This window comes from Lampetra planeri, chromosome 7, assembly GCF_965212315.1.
Source record: "Lampetra planeri chromosome 7, kcLamPlan1.2.h2, whole genome shotgun sequence".
Lineage (NCBI taxonomy): Eukaryota > Metazoa > Chordata > Hyperoartia > Petromyzontiformes > Petromyzontidae > Lampetra > Lampetra planeri.
In genome coordinates, this window is record NC_136113.1 from 206527 (window position 1) to 229279 (window position 22753).

Genomic DNA, 22753 nt, shown 5'->3' on the forward strand with positions numbered 1-22753 from the left:
GATCGTGGTGGTAGAAAGTGGTGGCATGTTATTCCTCGGTTTCCCCCCCCTGGCTGCATGATACTATTTTAAGGTTGAGTCACCCAAAAGGAGGTCCAGGTCAGGCTAAGATACTACTTGATACTAACATGCATAACCGTCAATTAAATCCAGGTTGCAGGAATTATATTGCAGTGCATGAATCCCTGCACTACCTTCCCCACAACACACATACACAAAATAAAGCACCCTGTGGTGAGAATGGGCAGAGGACCCTCCGGTATGTGCACACACACACCAGGTTGAATTAGGCTCGGGGTATGGAAGGGAAACGCAGAAATCCCAGAAGAACAAAACTAAAACAAAGCCACGCAAATGCAAGGAAGCTTCCGCTTAAGCTCACGCGTGCAAACCCAAGTACAGACACACTGGCACAGTTACGAATGAACAAGGACTACTGTACACACAAGAGATCCTTTGGGCTGAAGAAACACATCCAGGTGAACACACCCGAAACCGGTTACAAAGACGACACATGACGAGAAGATGACAAGAACACAAGAGTTGTTGGGCCTGCCGGGTGGATGTTGCAGGTGACTTACGCTTGGCCCCCTTCTTGTTTTTGCGCTCCTTCTTGTACTGCTCTTTGAGCTTGGTTATGAGTCCATGGTCGATGTCCCATTCCTCGCCGCTCGGGGACAGCTCCTCTTTGTCTACGAGCGTCGGCACAAACCACCAAGCCAGGCTTAACAAAGGCATGCGCGCGGGCGCACACGCACACACACTTCCTTGGCGCAAGTACGTATACAGGTGCAGGGACATGACCTTGTACAGCCGCATGCATGGCCACGTATCTGCCTTGGCATGCATGTAACTTTTAATGCAGCAAACAACAAAATATATACAGATCCCCATACAGAATTATAGACTGTTGTGACAAGTGCTGTTAGCAAGCACGGCACATCTATGGGGAGGTGGTCTGGCCGACAACGCCTGGCTGCCTTCAACACCCCAGCACCAATGTTCATACCACACCAGATACTTATGTAATGCCGAGTCGACCTAGGTGTGACCCAGTATTGGTATATCACTTGCCACCGATGTTAACCATGGCTGTAAATCAAACTCATTACGTCACCAGGTTTGTAAAGCACTGCGCTCACTACTGGGCCACCACTCCCCGTGAATGCAGCATTGCACACGCACAGCAGGCCTATGTCCTTGGCATGCACCTAAGAGACTTCTTCCAAAAGCAATTACAAACATATATTTTTATCTCCTCACACTCAATAAAAGATAACCTGTTGAGTTGTAACTAATTGCAAGAACAAGACCTGTTGGTAAGCACCTATGAAGGCTGGCATTTCAAGGGAAGGTGGTGTGACCCTCACCATCCCCTACACTCGTTGAAGGCTCAGTTGACCTCGAGGAGACTCATACCAGGCTTATATACCAGTTGGCTGTGGTGAGCATGATATCTAGGTATCGAACACACGTCGCTGGGATTGGAGCACTGCATGCGTGTGAGCGTATACACATGAGCGCAAGGGAAATAATTATCTGTGCGCATCACGTGCATGTGTATGTATAAAAGAAGTATCCTCAACCCACAGGCACACAGCAGACTTAGCACTCAAGAACACATTAAAGAGACTGAGCCCATCATCACTCAGATGATCCACTCTCATGTAACCTGACAACCAAACCCAGCACTCACTCACACTGGTCAGCACGTAAGCGGACCGATGTGTTGGGAATCTCGTGAATAGAACAGCACATGGGGATAATGTCGTTTCCATGGGCTTGGCCATCAGCTTGCGAACCAAAAACACATTTGATCCCTATTGCCCTTGCAGATAGGCGGCAGGAAATATTCCGGACATTTGTGATGACCAGTCACTGTGAGAATGTTTGGTATTTGTTCTAAATTAGTTCAGGCAATGGGAGAAATATCTGTAATCCTTCGCTTCAGAGGCGGGGTTCGTGGAAATGTGCAGGTTTAATTGTTAATTGCAACCTGCAGAGCCTTGACGTGTCCAGTAGATAGCAATACAGCAAGTAATGCAGCAAGCAGGTTGCTGACATTTTTGTACACGAGTATTTTCCCATATTACGCAAGATTTCCCTTGGCAAGATGGACCCCCCCCCCCCACCAAAAAAATAATCAATGAGAAATTAGAAAACCACCTCAGAGTGCTGAGATTCTGAGAAAGAGTCTTGAGATTCCAAGTAATTTGAGAGCAAATAGTTTATTATTAGTAGTGAGTGAATAAATCGTAAATATGGAAAACACACCACTCGCTTAACTTCTTGTGATAATTCAACACTTTTGCCGACAGTGGTGGCGTACGACTGTAATCCAACAACTAGGAAATGGAGTTTGTGGATGAGCCAGGGATGGAGACGTGACACCATGTGTCTGTCCCAGGGAAACGTACAGGGCTAGCCGGCCCACCCTTGTACCTGTCCCTGGGAAACGTACAGGGCTAGCCGGTCCCCCCTTGTACCTGTCCCTGGGAAACGTACAGGGCTAGCCAGCTCACCCTTGTATCTGTCCCTGGGAAACGTACAGGGCTAGCCGGCCCACCCTTGTGTCTGTCCCTGGGAAACGTACAGGGCTAGCCGGCCCACCCTTGTACCTGTCCCTGGGAAACGTACAGGGCTAGCCGGCCCACCCTTGTGTCTGTCCCTGGGAAACGTACAGGGCTAGCCGGCCCACCCTTGTACCTGTCCCTGGGAAACGTACAGGGCTAGCCGGTCCCCCCTTGTACCTGTCCCTGGGAAACGTACAGGGCTAGCCAGCTCACCCTTGTATCTGTCCCTGGGAAACGTACAGGGCTAGCCGGCCCACCCTTGTGTCTGTCCCTGGGAAACGTACAGGGCTAGCCGGCCCACCCTTGTACCTGTCCCTGGGAAACGTACAGGGCTAGCCGGCCCACCCTTGTACCTGTCCCTGGGAAACGTACAGGGCTAGCCGGCCCACCCTTGTGTCTGTCCCTGGGAAACGTACAGGGCTAGCCGGCCCACCCTTGTACCTGTCCCTGGGAAACGTACAGGGCTAGCCAGCTCACCCTTGTATCTGTCAATGGGAAACGTACAGGGCTAGCCGGCCCACCCTTGTGTCTGTCCCTGGGAAACGTACAGGGCTAGCCGGCCCACCCTTGTACCTGTCCCTGGGAAACGTACAGGGCTAGCCAGCTCACCCTTGTATCTGTCCCTGGGAAACGTACAGGGCTAGCCGGCCCACCCTTGCATGATACCTGTTGTCTCAGCGGGTTCTCACCTGGTGTCAAGGAATGAAGAGTGTATTGAAAGTGGTACAGCAAGTAGGGTTCTGACCTATCATTGTTATGAGTTATCCCCTCCTATGCATGGGTTTTATTCAAGTATTCTAGTTTTTATGATAAATGGAATCTGGCCAAAACGCCTCAAGAAGCAGGGCCCTCTTTAAAAATAGTCAAGTGATAAAGGAAAACAGAATCTTAAGATAATGTGAGGGTTTTGTGAACAGAAAAGTTGTTGAGAAATATCACGATTATGAAATGTAATTTGTGTTGTCTCATGTATTAAGTGCTGTGACAGAGACAAAACGCTTCACTGCAAATGAAATTTGAAGAGTTTTCGGAACTATAAATTATAATATTTTCTAAGTGCACGAATCACCTGACGTTACAACAAACTGTATAATTAGGTCCTTTTTTGGTATACTGACTAGTCTATTGAGATTTGTTATAAGGTTAAAAATGTTTAATTTAAAACTCCTCAAGCAACAGCCTTACATATGAATGGCTTCGGGAAGTGGCAGCAGGTTACTACTTCTGGGGTCACTTGAATCTCTTATGCGATGGTCCTCCTCCTCAATGCTCATGTTAAAAAAGGTTAACCCTTAAGAGCTCACGGCTTGGCTAAAATCCACAGAAATACTTCTGCATGAATACGTTATCTTGCGGTTTGGCAGACTATCAATCCAATAGTCTTGAGAATCCAGTTCAACATGAAGAATAAAACATCTATTTAATACCTTCGTCTCCCTCATGGTTTAATTAACCCAGTGGGCCCATTATTCCAAATAAACACATTGGCCGAAAGTTCAAGGTTAAGAACAGTTCTGATGTGCATGGCATAAGAATACGGCGATTGCCAAGACTGCTCAACACGTCATTCTAATTTTGAACTTCAAGAGCCATTTGAACATGTACGGGAAATGTTTTTACTTGAGTGCTCATTTTGGCCGCTCTAAGCACTTCTGCACTAACTTAGTGGTAAAAGACATGACATTTAAAATGTTACCTTTTTGGCAGCCAGGTGCACCAGATAAACATTGTTGGCAGACATAGCACATCACTCATTTGTTCATCCTCATTACGAAGAAGTCCGTATAGGTGGCACTGTGGTAAGAGCATTACTCACAATCACAAGAGTTGAAAGTTTGGAGGTCGATTGAGCACATTATCTCACTTAACTCAAGAAAAACGATTACCACTTTATGGAAAGTAAATTTTGATCAACCTTTAGTAAGGCCAGCACTGCTGTAAGAATGTGGAATTTTCACCATTAGCTCAGGTTGGCAACAGAATGAGCACAGTCCAATAGTTGTTTGAAAGCATAAACTGGGGTAAACAAAGTATATAGATAAGAAATACCCCCACCATTTTCAAAACATTAAGGTCATGATGTAGTCGTAAAGACAATTCCTGTTTTGAAAAGATTCTGAAAAGAGTGCAGGGAGATAACCCATGCATATGAGGGGAGTGTCCTGCATGGATAGGCTGCAAAACTCTGAAGACATGTCAGAAACATACTTGCGGTACTGACATTGCACCATTTGGTTGGTCCGACACCTCTTTTAAAAAAAGTTTGTACAGATATACAAGTTCCTCTAGATCTGTCCAAGTGGGGAAAATAATTTTCCCTGCAACAACCCGAGGACTTGTATAGTGCATACCACCATCACAACCATCACCATCGTCACGGTATTTGTAGAAATTAATATGGAATGGGCCCTCCTTTCACAGCAGTTCCTGTGCCTGTGTGCCAAAAGGATAAATGCAGTGGTCCTTATATTTATATTTGACCACGATACTTACACACAAGCATCTGTATCCAGAAGTGAATAATGTCACAGGACACCAATTCACAGAGGGCAGGACAAACTGGTGGCACACGTTTTAACTGGCAATTTCGTTGCAGCAGATGACGCTCATAGCAATAGGCAAGGGAAATCAAACTAGCAAACTGTGCGACTTGGGGAGAAGAGTGTGCTTAGAGACCCATATCCACAAGTTGACTTGAAAACTGAGAAAGACAACCCTCAACAGGCAACTAAATAAAATAGAAGTAACATACACACAACCACCAAAACAACTGTTAGGAGACAATTCCCACCTTGAACACAAGGAAACACACTCATGACAAACTCAGAAACACGACACACAAGTGATGACACAATGACACAAATGATGAAAGGGAATGGTACAGGATTTAACTGCAATGGGTAAAAGTGGCTGACGCTGGTGGCGATGACAATCAATAAAAGGCATACGCAACAATCACTATGCTGTTGAGCACCATCAGCAATTTGCGTGGCCCATAAGCCTTACGCTGTAATCACCAAGCTGCGGCCCGACTGTGGCCAAGTGTCAACTAAGCCAATACGTGCAAGGGTGATTACGAGCATGGATTTCTGCTGTGATTAGCACCAACATTCAACACCTAGCGCATTATCGGTACAATGCTGAGCTGTACAGTTTTTATGTACTTATTCTAGTGTATGCCTTATTATACTATGGTATAAAGTGGTGCATTGAACCGTAATGCAATGGTACAGAAGGGTAGAGCACGGACAAAGATAATTGACGTGGAATATGCAATATTTTGGGTAGCACCACACAAAGCATGTAATAGGATGCAAAAGGAAAGTATTTTTGAGTATATCAGTGGCACCTCAACCTCTGCCTTGCAACCATCTCGCTAACAGAGACAAAGACAAAGACCCCCCCTTATAGCCTTAACAGACTGTTGGGGCAAGTGCTGTTAGCGAGCACCTATGAAGGCCAGCACGCCACACGAGGGGGTGGGTGGCCAACACCACGCCCGGTCGCCTTTGTCTCCCAAGTGGTGATGTTTACACATTGGACCAGGTACTCATTTGAAGCTGAGTCGACCTAGGGGAGGCCCAGGACCGATTCAGATAATCGTCACAGGTGTTGGGCGTCAGAGTGAGTCGAACTCGGCTGCGTGCCAACCGTTGCACTACTGCTCCCTACTCGTGGACATACACATACCCCGCTTTGGATCATCATCATACAACAAATAGGAGTATTTATACTATTATAGTATTTATACTCCTATTCATTGTCTAGGGTATGTTTTTGTATAGGGTTTTACATGTTTATTTAAATTATTTTATTTTTAGTTTATTTGGCACAATACCGTATTTATTTCAATTGTGATGTATATTTTTGGTTGCCATGTACCTTACCCCATTATTTTGGTAAGGCTTTAGTATTGAATATCGTGGGTTTGGTTTTCATGGCACTTTCCAAAAACTTAATCCCCGTGATATTCAAGGGTCTCTTGTCCTTTACTTTTCTAGATAAGCCTCACTAGATCTAAAGACCCAGGAGAGTATTGTATGAGGATATTTGTCTCATTATATTTATGTTAATTATTCTGCGATACTTTGTTGGCAGTGGTCCACAATCACATATAACAAAAAAAAAACTTGTATTCATCAAGAACACCGTTTTAAAAGAACACATATGTAATAGGTAATGCTTTCTTTGGGCCATGGTCCTTCTTTGTACTGTGAAGGGCTACCTTAGGTAGTCTGTATGTGGGAGAAAATGGCAGTGCCCGGAGCAAGCCTACGCATATAACGGGAGAACACTCAAAGGTCGGTTGCAAAGAAGGGTTAAAAATCCATTTTCTGTACTGCCATCTTCTGGCCACCTCGCCGCCCAGTAGATTTTGGGGTTTCGTAATTCTCTGCACGATCCACCAAACCTTGTCTACAAAGTGCCGGTCTGCCACAGCCTGGTGAAGTATGGCACAAGGACGGTGTTCCATACGGAGGCTGTGGGGGTGCAGAGGGGAGCGCCGTACCCCACTCAGTGCCGTCCCCGGAACTGCGCGCCTCACCCGCACCCTCCCCGTCCTCTGTGGTCACCAGGAAGTCAAACTCCTTGAGCGCCTCCTCCGTGTCGAGGTCATCAGCGAGGTCCACCGGGCCCTCGTTAACGATCTGCGTCGTCACACAGCGGCACTTGTTACCAAACTACAGCATCACCCTGTACGAGGAAATTAGTCAAGTAAATGTTGTGACTGATGGTCCGTCTTATAGATGGGTTGCCTAGGTTGTACGTCTTATGTACCCACCTCCCCTGTTTGCCCCACCCCTTTCCAATTTGTCACAACATCTCGCTTCATTGGTCAGTTAGTGTAACAACATTTCAGGAGGGTAATTTCAGGCTAGGATGACTGGTGAAGGTGATGTGAATGTTGGTTCGTGTAGGTTGTTGCATTGGAGGGTATGTTTCGCTGAGCTTTTCGGAGGGTCATGGCATTCCAATGAAAGGTGTGTGGAGATTTTTCGAGTTGGTGGGGGCTTGACTCATGTTGGATGTTGTGCGTTTGGCATGTATAGGTTGTGTAGAGTCATGTGTGTATGTTTAGTTAGTCCAGACTTGGGGTTAGTGAAAACATAGTCACGGTTAAATTTCGATTTAAAGCTTTCGTGACTGCAGGGATTCATCTTCTTGGTTCTTTCGGTAAAGTCACGTAGAGTCTGATTTCAGACTGTCTTCTCGACCGACCTGTTCTTCACCTGAGGATGGCTGCTTGCGTTGTGGCCGAAACGTCGTGAGAATAATTTTTATTATTTTATTATTTCCATTCTACGCGACTTTACCGAAAGAACCAAGAAGATAGTCACGGTTGTGTAGTCACGGACATGTGTAGTAATTATTATGGATTTTGCAACAAAAGTGAAAGTGTGTGTAGTCAAGGTTTGTGGCAGGTGATTGTTTTAGTTTGCTTTGTGATCAGTGTGTAGTTAGTCCCGGTTTGTGTTGTTGCATAGGCGTGTGCGCGCGCTTGTTTAATTAGCCTGGGTTTGTGCTGTCATCGGTGAGTGTGCGTATTTTTTGTTATAGCTAGTTTCTGTGTTGTGTGATATGTGTGCGTCTGCGTAGCTAGTCTCCGTCTGCTGTGTGAAATGAGTGTATAATTAGTCCAGGTATTTGCTTGGCAAATGTTAGTAATGAGTTGGGGTGTTGTGATGGGTGTGGATGTTTGTGGCGAATCTGGGTCATGTCACCGGGGGCTCCGCCGCACCTTCGCCTTTTTGCTGGCGCGTGGCCGATCCCGCTCATCGACGGGGCCGACTGGGTCGTCGTCCTCATCGTCGTCGCTGTCCTCCTCCTCCTGCAGGAACTGGAAGGTATCCACCACCGAAGGTACCAGTGGCTCGGAGCGAGACTTGTCCCCGTTCCTACACAGGTCAATGGGTGTCACGCCATGCCACACTATTAAACTATTTTAAACTGATAATAGGTTTTTACCCTTTTTTCTGGCAACAATTTAAATTTTACCAGGTAAGGCCCACTGACCTTACCACAAATAATATCTCTACGAAGTCACTTGTGGAAATTTATAGCAGCCAAACACTCTTAACACACGTTTCTAAATGTGGAGGAGAAAACCGGAAGACCGAGGAAAATCCACGCGATCAGAGAAAAAACATGCAAACTCCAAATATACAGGCACCAGGGTCGGAATAAAATCCACGCGCTCCTAAAAACCAGACGAGGTAGTTACCATCTCAGCACCGTAGCGTCTATTATATCTCACCAAACCATACCAAACTACACCGAATTGCAACAACCCATACGTCACCATGACACAGCAAGCCATAGTATGTGGCACCCCCGTCGAAGATCACATCACGCAATAACACGTCATACCACGCAGTTACACCACATTACAAAATTCACCGTGTGGCATCAAAATATGTCACACACACCATGGCACATTAAACAATGAGGCACGCCAACTGAACGATACCATATCAAGCCACAGCACATCACATCAGAACACATGAATACAAATAGCACAGAAAGTTTCACAAACATGAATGCCAACACATACACAAGGACAAAATGGGCGCTAAACCACAGGTAACCAAAGCACGTTGGGTCTGTACCACCCTGCTTGGAAAGTTTCCCAAAAACGCACCTTGAAATCAGCACACCCTTCCAATGCTTTACCGTCAATAACCAACAAAAAAGGAATAATGACGGAGGCTGCACACTTCTCATTTTCTTTTCAATTGAGCCGCAGAGTACAGTCAAAATGAGGCGTTTCACTTCCCCGCACCAGAGCGTGCGTGGGCGGGCGCTGCCCTGATGAAGTCAGGGGATGCGGTCTCTAGGGAAGGGAAACACAATGGCCGGCGCTGAGAACCCCTTCCTGCTGCCCAAGGTGCACGAGCCCACGTGGGAAGGAAAGGACAACAGTGGACACTGCACAGGGCTACAAGGAAATGCATAGCGGCACGGGGCTTGAATCAGCGTGAAGATAAACGGCACCAGTGGGTTGTATCACAGTGATGTGCCATGCGAGGACAACGCTTTGGCTGGGTTTTAAGGGAGTTCATTGAAAATGGCTGGGAGATTGGTTATCAGCTTAGTTATGGATAGTTTTGCCAGCTAGGGGCTAGTTGACCGGTGGTAATGAATCTATAATTATGGAATGGCTGGATTTCACTTACATCACGTGAGTTATAAGCGAGTACCATTGAAATTATTTGGCTCATTTCTAGTTGACTTGCAATAGGAGATTCATTACCAGTTGGTAAGTTAGGATTTTGTTGACTATGGGTAAGGTGAGCGAGTCAGGGACTAATTCACGAGTGCAAACTGGAAGCTGAAAAGAGAGCTGAACAAAATCAATGGATATTTCATTTTGAAATTCCGAATTGAGGAGCTAGTTGAATAGAGTCGAGGCTGATTAAGAATCAATTAGGTGCCAGTTTTGACAACGAGTTGACTAGGGCTAAGGCTTATTATGGGCTGGCTAGCTGACGACGCACTAGATTACAAGAACAAAGGCCAGGATGGTTAAGATTTGGCTGACTTGGGCTCAAAGTAAAAAGTAAAAATGTTTAAATTCTCAAATGAGCAATGAGGGATTCTGTTCTGCATTGATTCACTACAGTATCCAACACGTAACATTCCTATGGCTGGGACTAGTATTGCCATAAGACACAACTACTGTTGATTTACCAAAGATGTACTCATTTTATTGACCTTGAAAGAAAAAAATTATACCGATTTAAGAAACCTTATGGCTGAGTCCAATGGGAGAGGGGTCAATTCATTTGAGGCTAGATAATAATTGAGAAAGCGCTAATAGTATAACAAATTACTACAAGGACATCTATAAACTTTCATTAGCCAGAAGAGATGAACGATAGGTGTTGAGGTCGCAGGACTTTTTTTAGACCCTATCATACAATACCTGTTCACCATGGGTTACAGTCACACTCAAGCAAGAGGCAAGTGCCTATGACATTCAAGTGACTGACCAGTGCAACAATATAATAACAATTTCACTGTCAACGGAACAACTGTTTCATTGCTCACCGTAGTCCACTCCTACAGCATTAACATTTTTCTGCTATAGGTCAAGTGTAGTAGTCTCCAAGACTACACCTAAAGGTGTGGACATTTTTAAGTGCAGTCGGATGTATCTAGAACTTATTTCACGCTGTACACAGCCACCCATGCGGGGGAAGGGCAACAAACTATAAACAAAAGGCAGTTCAAGAAATTAGTTTTTAATCAAGACTTAAAAGTGCATAGCTCAAGTGGCTTCCTAATATCGGAAAGAAGAGCATTCCAGATGGCCGTAGAAGAGCATCTGAAAGCGCACGATGCAGTGACCGTCTTTGTACGATGGCAAGCCCTTTGTGTGGAATGAGTATGACCTTAGAATATATTCGTTCAGCAACCAGAAGCCAAATGCAGCGAGGCGAGCACTAGGTGGGCATGGTCAGATCTTGCAGAACCAGTCGGGTTGGATGGAAAAATAATTCTAGAGGCTGGAAAAAGGTTGACCAGGGGGCCTCCTTGTGACTGCCAATTGGAAGTTGAGCTGGAAGTCGAACAGCTATTCTGCACACATTGCTTACGAAAGGGATGACCAGTGTGGTGTCCCATCATGCATGGGCCATTAGCACCATTCTTAGGTCACCCTAGTGACTCACTGCATTGGCTGTGTGGCTCAGCATGTCAACGATGATGATGTCAGAGGACTATTTTAAAATGCAATATTAGGGTTGGAGTATTGCTTGAATAGGATAATGTAGGTTTAGCATACGTATCGATTCATGCAAGAAACGTACAAAAAATGCGTGGAAATATGCACACTACTTGGGGTGCGTAGCTAGTTTACAAGTGGTGTGCATGCAAAATACAATATCCATAAAAAAAAGTGTGCGAATGAATGCATAAATAACATTGAAACATGCTTTTCATGCCAACGAGACTTGCAGCCAAAAATAACTCTGCTGCCAAAAATGATCATCGGTCAAAGTGTGTTTCAAAGTTGACAAGGCAATTATTCAGAGTGCATCACATCATGGGCGGTGGGCAGTTTGTGGTTTGTGAGACACCACAGTAAGGGGGAATGGAACCAGATAGGCTAATTAGTCAATTATAAAAGCCATAAAAGAGTTTTTGTAGCAGGGACGTTTGATGAAGTGTTTTTTGGTTCATGGTTTGGATTGTTTTTCCTCTACACACTTCACAATCGTGATTTATAAATGTGTTGAATGTCTTCAGAAATGCAATGGCTTACAAACACCCACTGGCGACAGTCAATGCAAGTCAAACACTTCATCAAGATAAAAACTACTTAAATTCTCACGATCATTGTATTGGATTGCACACGTCATCAAAGAGATGGTGGTCTTTATCCATTAACGAAGAAAAGACACCACCAGGTCCCTCCTTCCCCTCTCATCCACAGCTAAAGTAAATGCATCTTTGATAACAGGAGTGATTGAAATTTTAATTTATACCACACCCGTCATATCCAATACACTTAAAATCCTTACAATGTAACGGTGATTATATCCTGAAGCACAGTTGTCTCAAACCATCGAGCTCTTTCTTTCTTTGTTACAGTAAAACAGCTATTATTTTAATTGACATGATTTATGTTACGTGTGCTTGGTTGTTTGTACATGTTTTGTTTCTTTATCTAGATCTACTGTATCCTGACACTACTGTAAATAAATTACATTTATTCTATTGACATGCTCATTCCAACTAGAATATTTAGTATGTGTTTTTTTTGTCATTGGTGGCCATCAACTATGACTGTAAATTTGGTTTAATGGTGGGGTGATTTAAACCTGGGTTCCAAACACAAACCCCATCATTGCGAGCTCTTTGCTGCATCTCTCAGTGGTGCTGTAGATTGAACGTAGACCCCTGGCTGCTATCCGGCCACTGCTGACTATCGCTTATGAACAATGTGTGTTGTACCAGCAAACCAACAAACAATTCTACCTTGGTCATCCGCCAAGAGAAGCTTCCCCTTTAAATAGCTACTGCATTACATCATTAAACCATGGCACACGAACAGGATCAAACTGATATTCCGCCATGTATGTGTACTCTCATTCTAAGGTGGTGTCAATGTGTGGATTTCAATGTGCTTCATTCTGGATTCCTGTGTATTAATACTGATAAGGGCCGATTTATGTACGAGTAAAATAATAATAGTTCAATTTGTAACGCGCGCAAATTTGCAGACGTAGTGGCCGCAACTCAGAGGCGCGGAGCCAAGCTCAGAGTCGCTCAAAAGCATGATTGTAGAGGTGAGTTTTTAAGTATCTCTTGAAGGAGGCGATTGAGGTGATGCTGCGAATGTGCAGAGGGATATCGTTCCAGAATGTTGGGGCTGCCACCGAGAAGCGGCGCATAGACATGACCATCCTGGATCTTGGTATCAAGAGGAGGTCGTGAGTCGCGCTGCGCAGGCATCTGCCGTGTGCTGAGCTGCAAGTTGTCAGTAATGAAGAAAGGTACGGCGGGCAGGCGGATATGAAGGCGTTGTGGCAGAGGCAGGCGATCTTGTATGTGACCCTACTGGCGATGGGGAGCCAGTTGAGAGCACGGAGACAAGCTAGTGAGTCGAGACGGGGATGAGTGTGGGCAATGACGACGCGTGCTAGGTTATTTTGTAGTCTTCTTGGTTCTTTCGGTAAAGTCACGTAGAAGGGAAGTAATAAAATAATAAAAATAAAACATAATAAAATTATTCTCACGACCTTTCGGCCACAACGCAAGCAGCCGTCCTCAGGTGAAAACCAGGTCCGTCGAGGCGACAGAGTCTGAATGAAACAGCACACGAGCTTGGAGCATATATATAAGCTGGGCGCCTTGACAAAGGAATTTGCATATCAAGAGGAATTTAGCAAATTTATGGGAAATGCAGGAATGTGATTAGTACTGCATATGAATGTGCATTATGCAGGATTAACAGCATCAAAGAAAGTTACAGTTGCTGCTGCTGCTGCAGCAACTGCAACTTTCTTTGTTGCAGTTGCTGCTGCTGCAGCAACTGCAACTTTCTTTGATGCTGTTAATCCTGCATCATGCACATGCATATGTAGTACTAATCACATTCCTGCATTTTCCATAAATATGCTAAATTCCTCTTGATATGCAAATACCTTTGTCAAGGCGCCCAGCTTATATATATGCTCCAAGCTCGTGTGCTGTTTCATTCAGACTCTGTCGCCTCGACGGACCTGGTTTTCACCTGAGGACGGCTGCTTGCGTTGTGGCCGAAACGTCGTGAGAATAATTTTATTATGTTTTATTTTTATTATTTTATTACTTCCCTTCTACGTGACTTTACCGAAAGAACCAAGAAGATGAATCCCTGCAGTCACGAAAGCTTTCAATCAAAATTTATTTTGTAGTCTTTGAAGTTTCTTTAGGTTGCCAGCGGAGGTCCGGACTAGGACGGAGTTGCAATAGTCAAGGCGAGACCCAACTATGCAACATGCCAATGTGTTGGCAATTTCAGTAGAGATGAGAGTACGTATGTGTCTAAGAGCCTTCAGGTGAAAGTTACATGAGCTGATGATATGGTTGGTTTGACGGTCGAAGGATAAAGTTGAATCTAGGATGACACCGAGGTAGCTGAAGTGGTCGGTAAACTTGATGCTGTGACCGAAGATGTGTGTGTGTGGGGAGTGCTGCTGAATTGAGACGTTGCTTGGTACCTAACATGATGGCCACTGACTTTTTCGGATTAAGGGCTAGGTTGTGTGCAGTGAACCATTGTTGCACGGCGGTGGTACATTCCGAGAGCTTCTCGAATCCAGATGCATTGCTAGAGTCGATGGCGGTGAATAGAATCGTGTCGTCCGCGTATGAGTGATGCTTAATACCAAAGCTTGCAATGAGCCGGCCGATCGGGGAAGTGTAGGCTGTGAAGAGCAGAAGACCTAGAACAGAGCCCTGGGGAACCCCGCATAATGCTGTTGTTTCAGGCGATGTGGACATGCCCACCCTGACTGAAGATTGCCGGTCAGAAAGGTACGAAACTATCCACTTAAGTGCTGAGCCGCATATACCGAAGTCGGATTTCAGGAGGGAAGTAAGGAGCGAATGGTTGATGGTGTCGAAGGCTGACGAAATGTCCAAAATAAGTAACATTTAAAAATACTTTTTTATTAAACATGCTTTAATGAAATGTACCCTACTCGTAATGGCAGAACTCCACGACTCCAGGAAGTGGCCACAAAGCTTGCCATAGCGTAAAAGACCATGGCGATTTACAGCCAACGTCAGTTGAACGTGGACAATTAGACCCAAGCCGAAACATAACATATAAAAATGAATGTTTAAAAATACTTTTTTTTTATTTTTTTATAGAATACAGTATTGTCATCAGTATGACATAAGTATACAAAGTTTGCAGTCGATACCACATTGGGAAGTGGGTTAAAATTGAGTTACAAGATTTGAGGATACGACAACAATAGACAGTGAGTTAAATAAAAGCGTGTAATATATGTTTCGGGTGGATAGCTCAGGACAAAAAAGAGTAGGAAAATAGGACCAGGAAGACAATCCCCAAGTGTGTAGCAAAATGGCAGAAAAAATATGTTTTAGGATTAAACAGTATGTTGTCCAGCGTGATGTCCGACGTTTCGCTCCACAAGCTGGGGGCTTTTTCATAAATTGAATGGAGCAACTCACATGTTCTCCCACGATTACATAAAGTTGGCGGCTACTGTTGCTGATCTCTGATGTAGGCCAGCCGGTAATTTATTATCTCAATCACCTGTGCACACAAGCTCATCACTGGTGTATACGCCCAGCCTATAAAACACAACTGCCACAATACGCTGCCGTAAGAAGAAAATGTATACCGCACAGTGAATGTAATGTTTACATCCCTCCAGGAGAAAACAAAACGACCGCTCGTGCAACAGGAAACCTTTCAACTAAATTACACACTGCCATACGGGGGTACGCACCTCTTGGCATCATCCTCCTTGGGTTTGATAGACATGATGTCACGGCCATTGAGGATCTGCTCGATGTTCTTGGCGTCGGGAGCGCCATTCTGGTCCGGCGGCCCCGAGAGGCCGAGCAGAGAGCGCACGCGCTGCGACCGCACGTCCAAGATCGTGTCCGTGTAGCCCACCTCCTGCAGGTACCTGCGTCAGCGCCGCGGGCATGGCAGACGCGTCGCGTACACGCACGCACACGAGCTGGGGCGACCGCACTGGGAGCAAGGACACAACTACAGCAACCGCACTGGGACCAAGAGACACTGTTGCACGTGACTGTAGAATGGCTGTTAATGCTGTTCGTGCTAATAAAGAAAAGAAAGGAACACTCGCATTTTATACCAAAGCAGTTTGCTTTCCTTAAATAAAACTATTCAGTATTTGTCTTTTTCGTATTTGTGGACTGAGCATTGCATTGTTATACATTGTATGATCTTGTTCTGGATGACCACAGTCGCACACTGCTGGAGAGTTTTTATTTTCCATTTGTGCACCAGTTTCTTGACCAGGTTGACCCTTGTTTTGGTCTTGGCAGATACCTTCTTCAGGTGGTCATGGAAGATCACAAACTAGCGTCACTTAACAAGCACCCACCCTAAATTTTACAAAAGTCAAACATACTGCCCGACATTAACTGCTCCAGTGTAACTGGACAGTCACTCGATGGCCTGAAGAGCAATTCACTACCAATTCACTACCATTCCCCTCACTACCAGTGTGGTCGTGAGGGGAATGGTCAAGTCATAAATAAACACATGTAAAGGGTGTGTTTTATTGCTTAACTAAATTAATAGGTTTTCAGGATAAATGTAAACCGGTAAAATGTGTTTAAACAAGTAAAAACTTGGGACTCGTTTTGATTACTGGATTTTATCAGGAATTGGTGGCCTATGTAATCTTCTATAACTCACAATCCGCTAAGAAAATTAACACTTCACTTGGAAATGAATTCACTCATCAAAGCAGTCAGCGAAGGACCTTTGCGCCAAATGCCTGACATCCTTCGACAGCATTCACATTAACTGCTCTTGCTGCCACACCGGTGTCAAGTGATTTGTTTGATCCACGTATCGCGAGAGCGACTATGGGGGGGGGGGGGGGCACCTTTCCTTTGAGGGTCGCAGTCCTCACTTCAAACGTCAACCGCCAACTAGAGTGCGCAATTTTCTCGAGTTTGCGCATTAAGATGGGTGACATGTAAACAAAGTTCAGCCATCTCCATCGAACTAAGCTCTCAGTCGCTAGGAGACTGGTCGCAAATGCAATGGTGACATTTCTGACGAAGTCGAACCATCGGATGCCAAAAAGGCGTCTTCGGCACCGCATGTGGAAGGGACTGCAGCCAATCCAACATTTTTAAAGGAAGTTTATTTATTCTGCATGATGCAAATGCGGATTAAATTTTTTCTTTTCTTCAAATAATGAGACTGGAATCATCATCACCAGCCATTCATGCTCCACTCCTAGAACAAGGCCCCCACATGTTGATGACAGCACTGGCTCCAGCCACGTGCATTTCCCACAAACATGTGACTTCAGAATTCATCACCACTGTCTGCCCCCTGGGGTCATGCCCCAATGCGTGCCAAATGCCACCAATTCAATGACCACCCGCTCAGCACGCAGTGCTCACATACAGGAGCCAAACGGTTGGGATTGCGCGAGGCAGACACATGTTTAACAATCTGCCGCTGCCTCAGCGTGCGAATTAAACAGCGTAATCTAAGAACTTGGGACAGCAGCATTGGGTACTTAACAGGATGCTTGAATAAGACGGTCACCCTAGCACACATGATACAAGTAGAGAAATCAATAGTTTTCTCGTCACGTGCATTATTACAACTTGAGCGGCAGCAGGCATGTTCCTTCGTGTCAACTGCAATGTGCGGTCGAGTTTGTGGCGGGAGCGACAATGCCGAATGCTGTGTCATAGTGCGGTGTGTGCTTTTAACTATTAACTATTTTATGTATTTACCAAGTAAGGCACACTGAGCTATTCAGCTCTTTTTCAGAAGCGACCTGGCCACAAATGACAGCTAAACAAAGTGGCTTAACATATAGAATTTTCTAGCAGCCAATTACTCTAAACGTATTTTTATGAATATGAAGGAAAAAAACCAGAGGCCCCGGAGAAAAATCTACACGACCACGGAGAGAAGCTGCAAACTTCAAATATAAAGGCGTATATGCACAATATACATGTACGACCCCTGATCAATTCACTGCTGGATGAGGACCTCCATACGATGTGCAGTTCTTGGAGTTTATGTGATTGTGCTTTGCCACGCTGGTCAGCGCGGGTTCATAAAGGCAGGGAGCAAAGCCATGGTAGCATAGAAGTGCAGTACAACAATTGATTTTATTGCACTGCCTTCTGCTGCCCACCACATAGTTTGTTGATAATGTAGAGAAATACAACATCGTGCCTTTATTCTATAACAGGTAGCACTGAGTAATGTGGTGCAATCTGTGGTACAGGATGTGAGTGACTGGGGCACTGCAATGTGTTGTGCAAAATATAATGAATGCTGGGTGGTATGTTGAAATGTGTAAAGTGAGGTATTGGGAGCCTTTGCCACTCCATTTGAACTCAAAGTGTACCTAGCCTGGCACAAACAAGATGATGACAATGTCATGGCAGCTCAGCTGTTGTAGCAATAGATGGCAAGGTATGGTAGTGGTCTGGAAAGGTGAGTTACAGTGTGTGGTGTAGAGTATGAGGGGTAAAGTGTGAAACAGTGCAAGGCATTATATTGGACACAATAGATATTGCCCAGTGGGGCGACGCAGAGTGTGACCTACTGGCGCAGGAGCTGCCGTCCTTGCCTCCATGTCAGCTGGCTGTTGGAGGTCACCACCGGGGTGTCCGTGTCATTTGTCTCTTCTACAAACACAGACGAATACCAGTGTGAGCCAGCGCAGATAGGACATTCACTCAACGCTGCCACGAGTGATGCGAGAAAACACAGTGACAAATACAGTACAAATATACACAAGACATGCGAACACAAAAGGGGCTTTTTATTATCCCTCAGCCGTTTATGTCGAATTCAATGAATACAGAGCAATTTTTCATTTTCAAGTAACAGACACAAAGCAAATAGCCGATAGAAATGTGATCAAACCGGTGTTATCTTACAAATATGCAAAGAAACAGCTACAATGTGTTCCTGTTTGCAGAGGCAAAGAGAAACAGAGACACTCATTCAGGTAATAGATAAATGTTATTTCGGTCAACTCACAACTGACAGGTCTGCAGCAACACACAAACCAGAAAAATGTAAGCGGTCATTCTTCACCATAACCAAGTGAGAGGTTTGTCCATAGCCATCGATGGGCCTAGCCAGGTGGGGCTGTGGCATGGTCAGTGCCACAATTACAACTATTGCGAGTTCAAATCCCTAATATCAATTCATCTTATCAGCTCTCCAAGGTTTATAAAAAATGTAGTACCAAATTTTAGGAAAAGCAAAAGACACATTTATATATTTACACGATCGAACCCAAAAAACCTTTTATAAAAGCAAAATACATTTGTACTTTGGAGAAACTAATACCTGCAAAGTGAATATGGGATTTCCACAACTCGCTCAAGATTGTCAACAGATTAATGCTGCCCGACACTAATTTCCAAGTGGATACAAGTTTACTTGTAAACCTTGAGAGGTCGTGGTGATGATGCCCGTTGATGATGCCCAAAGTCACTTAAAATATTTACATTCCTGTTGCTCCATTGAATGTGTGCAGCTACACGCCATAATACAATTCCACTTGGGTTTAACAATCACAATTGTTTCATATTAAATACACTACGCACTCTTGATTGATTGGAATGCAATCGTGACAGCTCAAAAGAATTGCCAGAAGCAGAGCCTCTGTAATGAACAAAATGGTGGCCAATTTATATTTGGATAGATGGACAGAAACTAAAAACTCAAACTGAACTATTTCAAAAATTTATTACTTTCTGCAATGTCTCCTTTTTTTATTTTTTAGCTTGGAGGGTGCAATTCGTTGTGTGGATGCCCTAAATGGTTGGTGTGAGCTCTTAGGGCTCGCCTTTAAAAAAAAAGAGAAGAGTGGGTGAATTTTGCCTTTGGATTCTCCCAGCCAGATACTGTATTCGTCATGAAGGCATCGTTAGAGTGCGATGAGCTAGAATAACACCGTACTGTGCTGCGAGACAGAAAACTAAGTTGCAATTTTCAACATAAGACTGCTGAACAACATTTGTAGGCTGGAATAAAATTTCATATAATGTAGATGCACCGACTGCATTCATAAAAACAATGTGAAAACACGCAGCCCTATATTACAGCCCGACAAAATGTGTCAAGTGGGATTCGCTGCCCTATCTTTGCGAGGCCAAAATTAAACGCGTTTGTAGAGCGATTGACACCAGCTGGGAAGATAAGGAACACGTGAAATGATTTTCATTGCATGAATCTACAACAACCAAAATTAACAGCATTATAATACAAAACAGATGGTTCCCTAAGACTGCAGAAACATTGGCATTGCTTATTCCACCTTATCGTAGATGCACTTTAATGGAAAATGTGCATCCATTTGCTTGGACCAAATTATTTATCAAAAGAGAAAAAAATGCACGCAGTCGTTACTGTAGAGGTCTACAACTGTTACAGGCCAGTGTCACACGACATTCGCTCAGTGATTTTCTAAGTTATGACGGCTGTTTAAAATATATATACAAAGCACGTTATTAACCATCATGACCAGAAGCAGCTATCGTGTGTTTATTTTTAAGGCTGCAGGTTCAGTGGAGGTGGGAAAGTTCATATGCAGGTGGAAAGCAGAGAGTGATTGCAAGTGTAAAGCTTAGCTGGCAAAGACAAAACAACCAGCACATATACGAGGAGCAATGCATGCAAATAGCGGGTGCTGTGCTGCATTGACTTTAATGGAATTCTAAAATCCCCATCTCTGAGTTCAGTGCCGATAGCACTAGGGTGACCAATGCATTTTAAACACTAAATATACTTCCAATAAACCACTCATGAGCAAAGAGTCTTCCTAGGAATTATATGGTCATTGCTATCTTAATAAAACACACACTCTCAATTGTGAATGACCGATATGATTTCTCATCATGTTCTAGAAAGGCAAGAGCTGAAACTGGTACAAATATAGTGCAGTCTATGCCTATTAATAGGAAAATCATAAAAGCTACCTCATTTCAGACCTCCAAATATGCAGTGAGAAATTTTTTTTTTGAATGGCCCAGCAAATGTTGAAACGTGGAAAATTTGAAGAATGATGAATAGAATTGACATATTTTCAATAACCTAAATATTCTGGTAAATATTTGTACGAGTCACTGAAGCAAATATTAAGCAAGAAAAACCCTCTAGCAGTCACCAGCATATATGTGCATACATACATACACACACACATATATCCTTGGGAATAGTTTGACGTGTGCTTAAAAAACCAGACAGGCTCAGGGATCATCACCCTTGTGATGGGCTTCATGGCCAAGACGGTGGGAGTGGCCGCAGAAGCACACGCCAGCACGACAGCATCACGAGCGCGCTCTACTCTAGTGGCCCAGCACACACTGCTCAGTGAATGACCGATATCATTTCTTGTGACTTAAAACTGGGTTATTTACCATCACCAATTTTCTGATTATGGCCTCCCCAAGATGTTTGCCATCCCTCATGGTCACGCAGTGCAACAATCCATCTACGTCCTGCACATGAGCTGATTTATTCACCATCTACATGGCGGCCACTCTCGGGCATGTTCCCTCCTTTGGTAACCACTCCATCATTATTCTCAACCACACAATGAATATTAGTCATACATTGTGGCAGGACACAGCATCTGCCAGCACAGCTCATGCCATGCAAGCGAGGCTATTATAGGTCGGTCTGTGCATCCAAATGCTGGCGGCACAACTGAAATGTCTGCTTGTTCAGACCATAGGGATAAAGGCCAAGTGGAATTCAGAATTATGAGGTCTCCCTGCTCATACATGTACTGTAGGAGCACTTATCACTGTCAGCGGGCCCTAAGCCGGGTCAATACCACATGCATATGGACACCACGAGTACATTACATACAAATAAAAGGCTGCATCATGTTGCAATGAAGCACTGCATGCTCCACAATTGCTAAATCCAATCCTTTTATGAGGCATGCTATTTGTAATCGACTGATTCAATTCAGCAAAGACTTCTGAAAGGAATATACATTAGGGAAAATGTACTTGAAGTATAAAGGGTCAGAGACATACAAATTCAAAATAGAATGTAGTAAGAAAGCATTGTAAACGCAATCAGGGACTAGAGGTTGTGGTGGATGGGGTACATTTATAGAATGGAAGATGGCAGGTTACTAACACAGGCATTGGAGAGGTACCCCGAGGTCAGCGACAAAACAGCAGGCTGAACACGATAGTGTGGTGATAATGATGTAAGGACAGACCATGGAAGTCAGTTGTCGACTGTACAGTGCAAAGGTGGCAGGATCTGGCAGAGAAAAGGCCGTGAAGTGATGACAATGTGTCAAGTAAACACTGGCAGTGCCATTAAGGATGAAGGGATTTAAACTAAAATATAAACTATTTTACAAGCACCCTAGCCCAACAAAACCTTCCTATCAATATCTGCACCTGAGCACATGTGGCTTAGGACAAGGCAGCCATTTAAATTTTGAAAGCCATTCCTCTTTAAGCAAAAAAATTCAGCATGGAAAAACGATAAAATGTTTAAACATGTGTGGTTCCTGTAAGAACACATTTTATTTTTATTGTAATACTCAGCTTCAATGTGATGTCTTCTCATGATAAACATTGAAAGACAGTTTAAATTGACATTGTTAACTATAGATGCACTTTGTCCCTGTTATGTAAGACGGCCCATAATTTAGAAAGCTGTTACATACAAAAACTCCGGTTTTGCCAGGCAGATGGCATAAATATACACATGATCCATGCTACAAGTGTAAATGTACTAACACTAATTATGTGTTTGCTATCAATTCTAATTGTATCCATCTGTAATGCGGGCGTAAGCGACCTTCCGGAGGTGACGTCACGGGGGGTGGAGTCATGTGACGTGGGGGTAAGGTTCGGGGCTTTAAGCGGGTAAACCGGAAGGGGAAGGTAGTCGGGGTGTGAGCGGAAAAGAGTGAGGCCACGCGGGCAAG

General features: G+C 44.3%; 1 protein-coding gene across 5 annotated transcripts in view; it reads right to left on the reverse strand.

Annotated features, from left to right (window-relative positions):
- Positions 1-22753, reverse strand: part of LOC144719689 (striatin-3-like) — a 124269-nt gene that overhangs the window by 32947 nt on the left and 68569 nt on the right. For 2 of the 5 annotated variants that reach the window (XM_078595818.1, XM_078595815.1), the window contains exons 4-8: positions 18383-18464; positions 15545-15727; positions 8314-8470; positions 7084-7222; positions 582-692 (exon numbers count right to left, since the gene is read on the reverse strand). In XM_078595818.1, the coding sequence (XP_078451944.1) occupies positions 582-692; positions 7084-7222; positions 8314-8470; positions 15545-15727; positions 18383-18464 (672 nt within the window). The remainder of the gene's footprint in view (positions 1-581; positions 693-7083; positions 7223-8313; positions 8471-15544; positions 15728-18382; positions 18465-22753) is intronic. The other 3 variants (XM_078595820.1, XM_078595819.1, XM_078595817.1) reach the window with 2 other exon arrangements.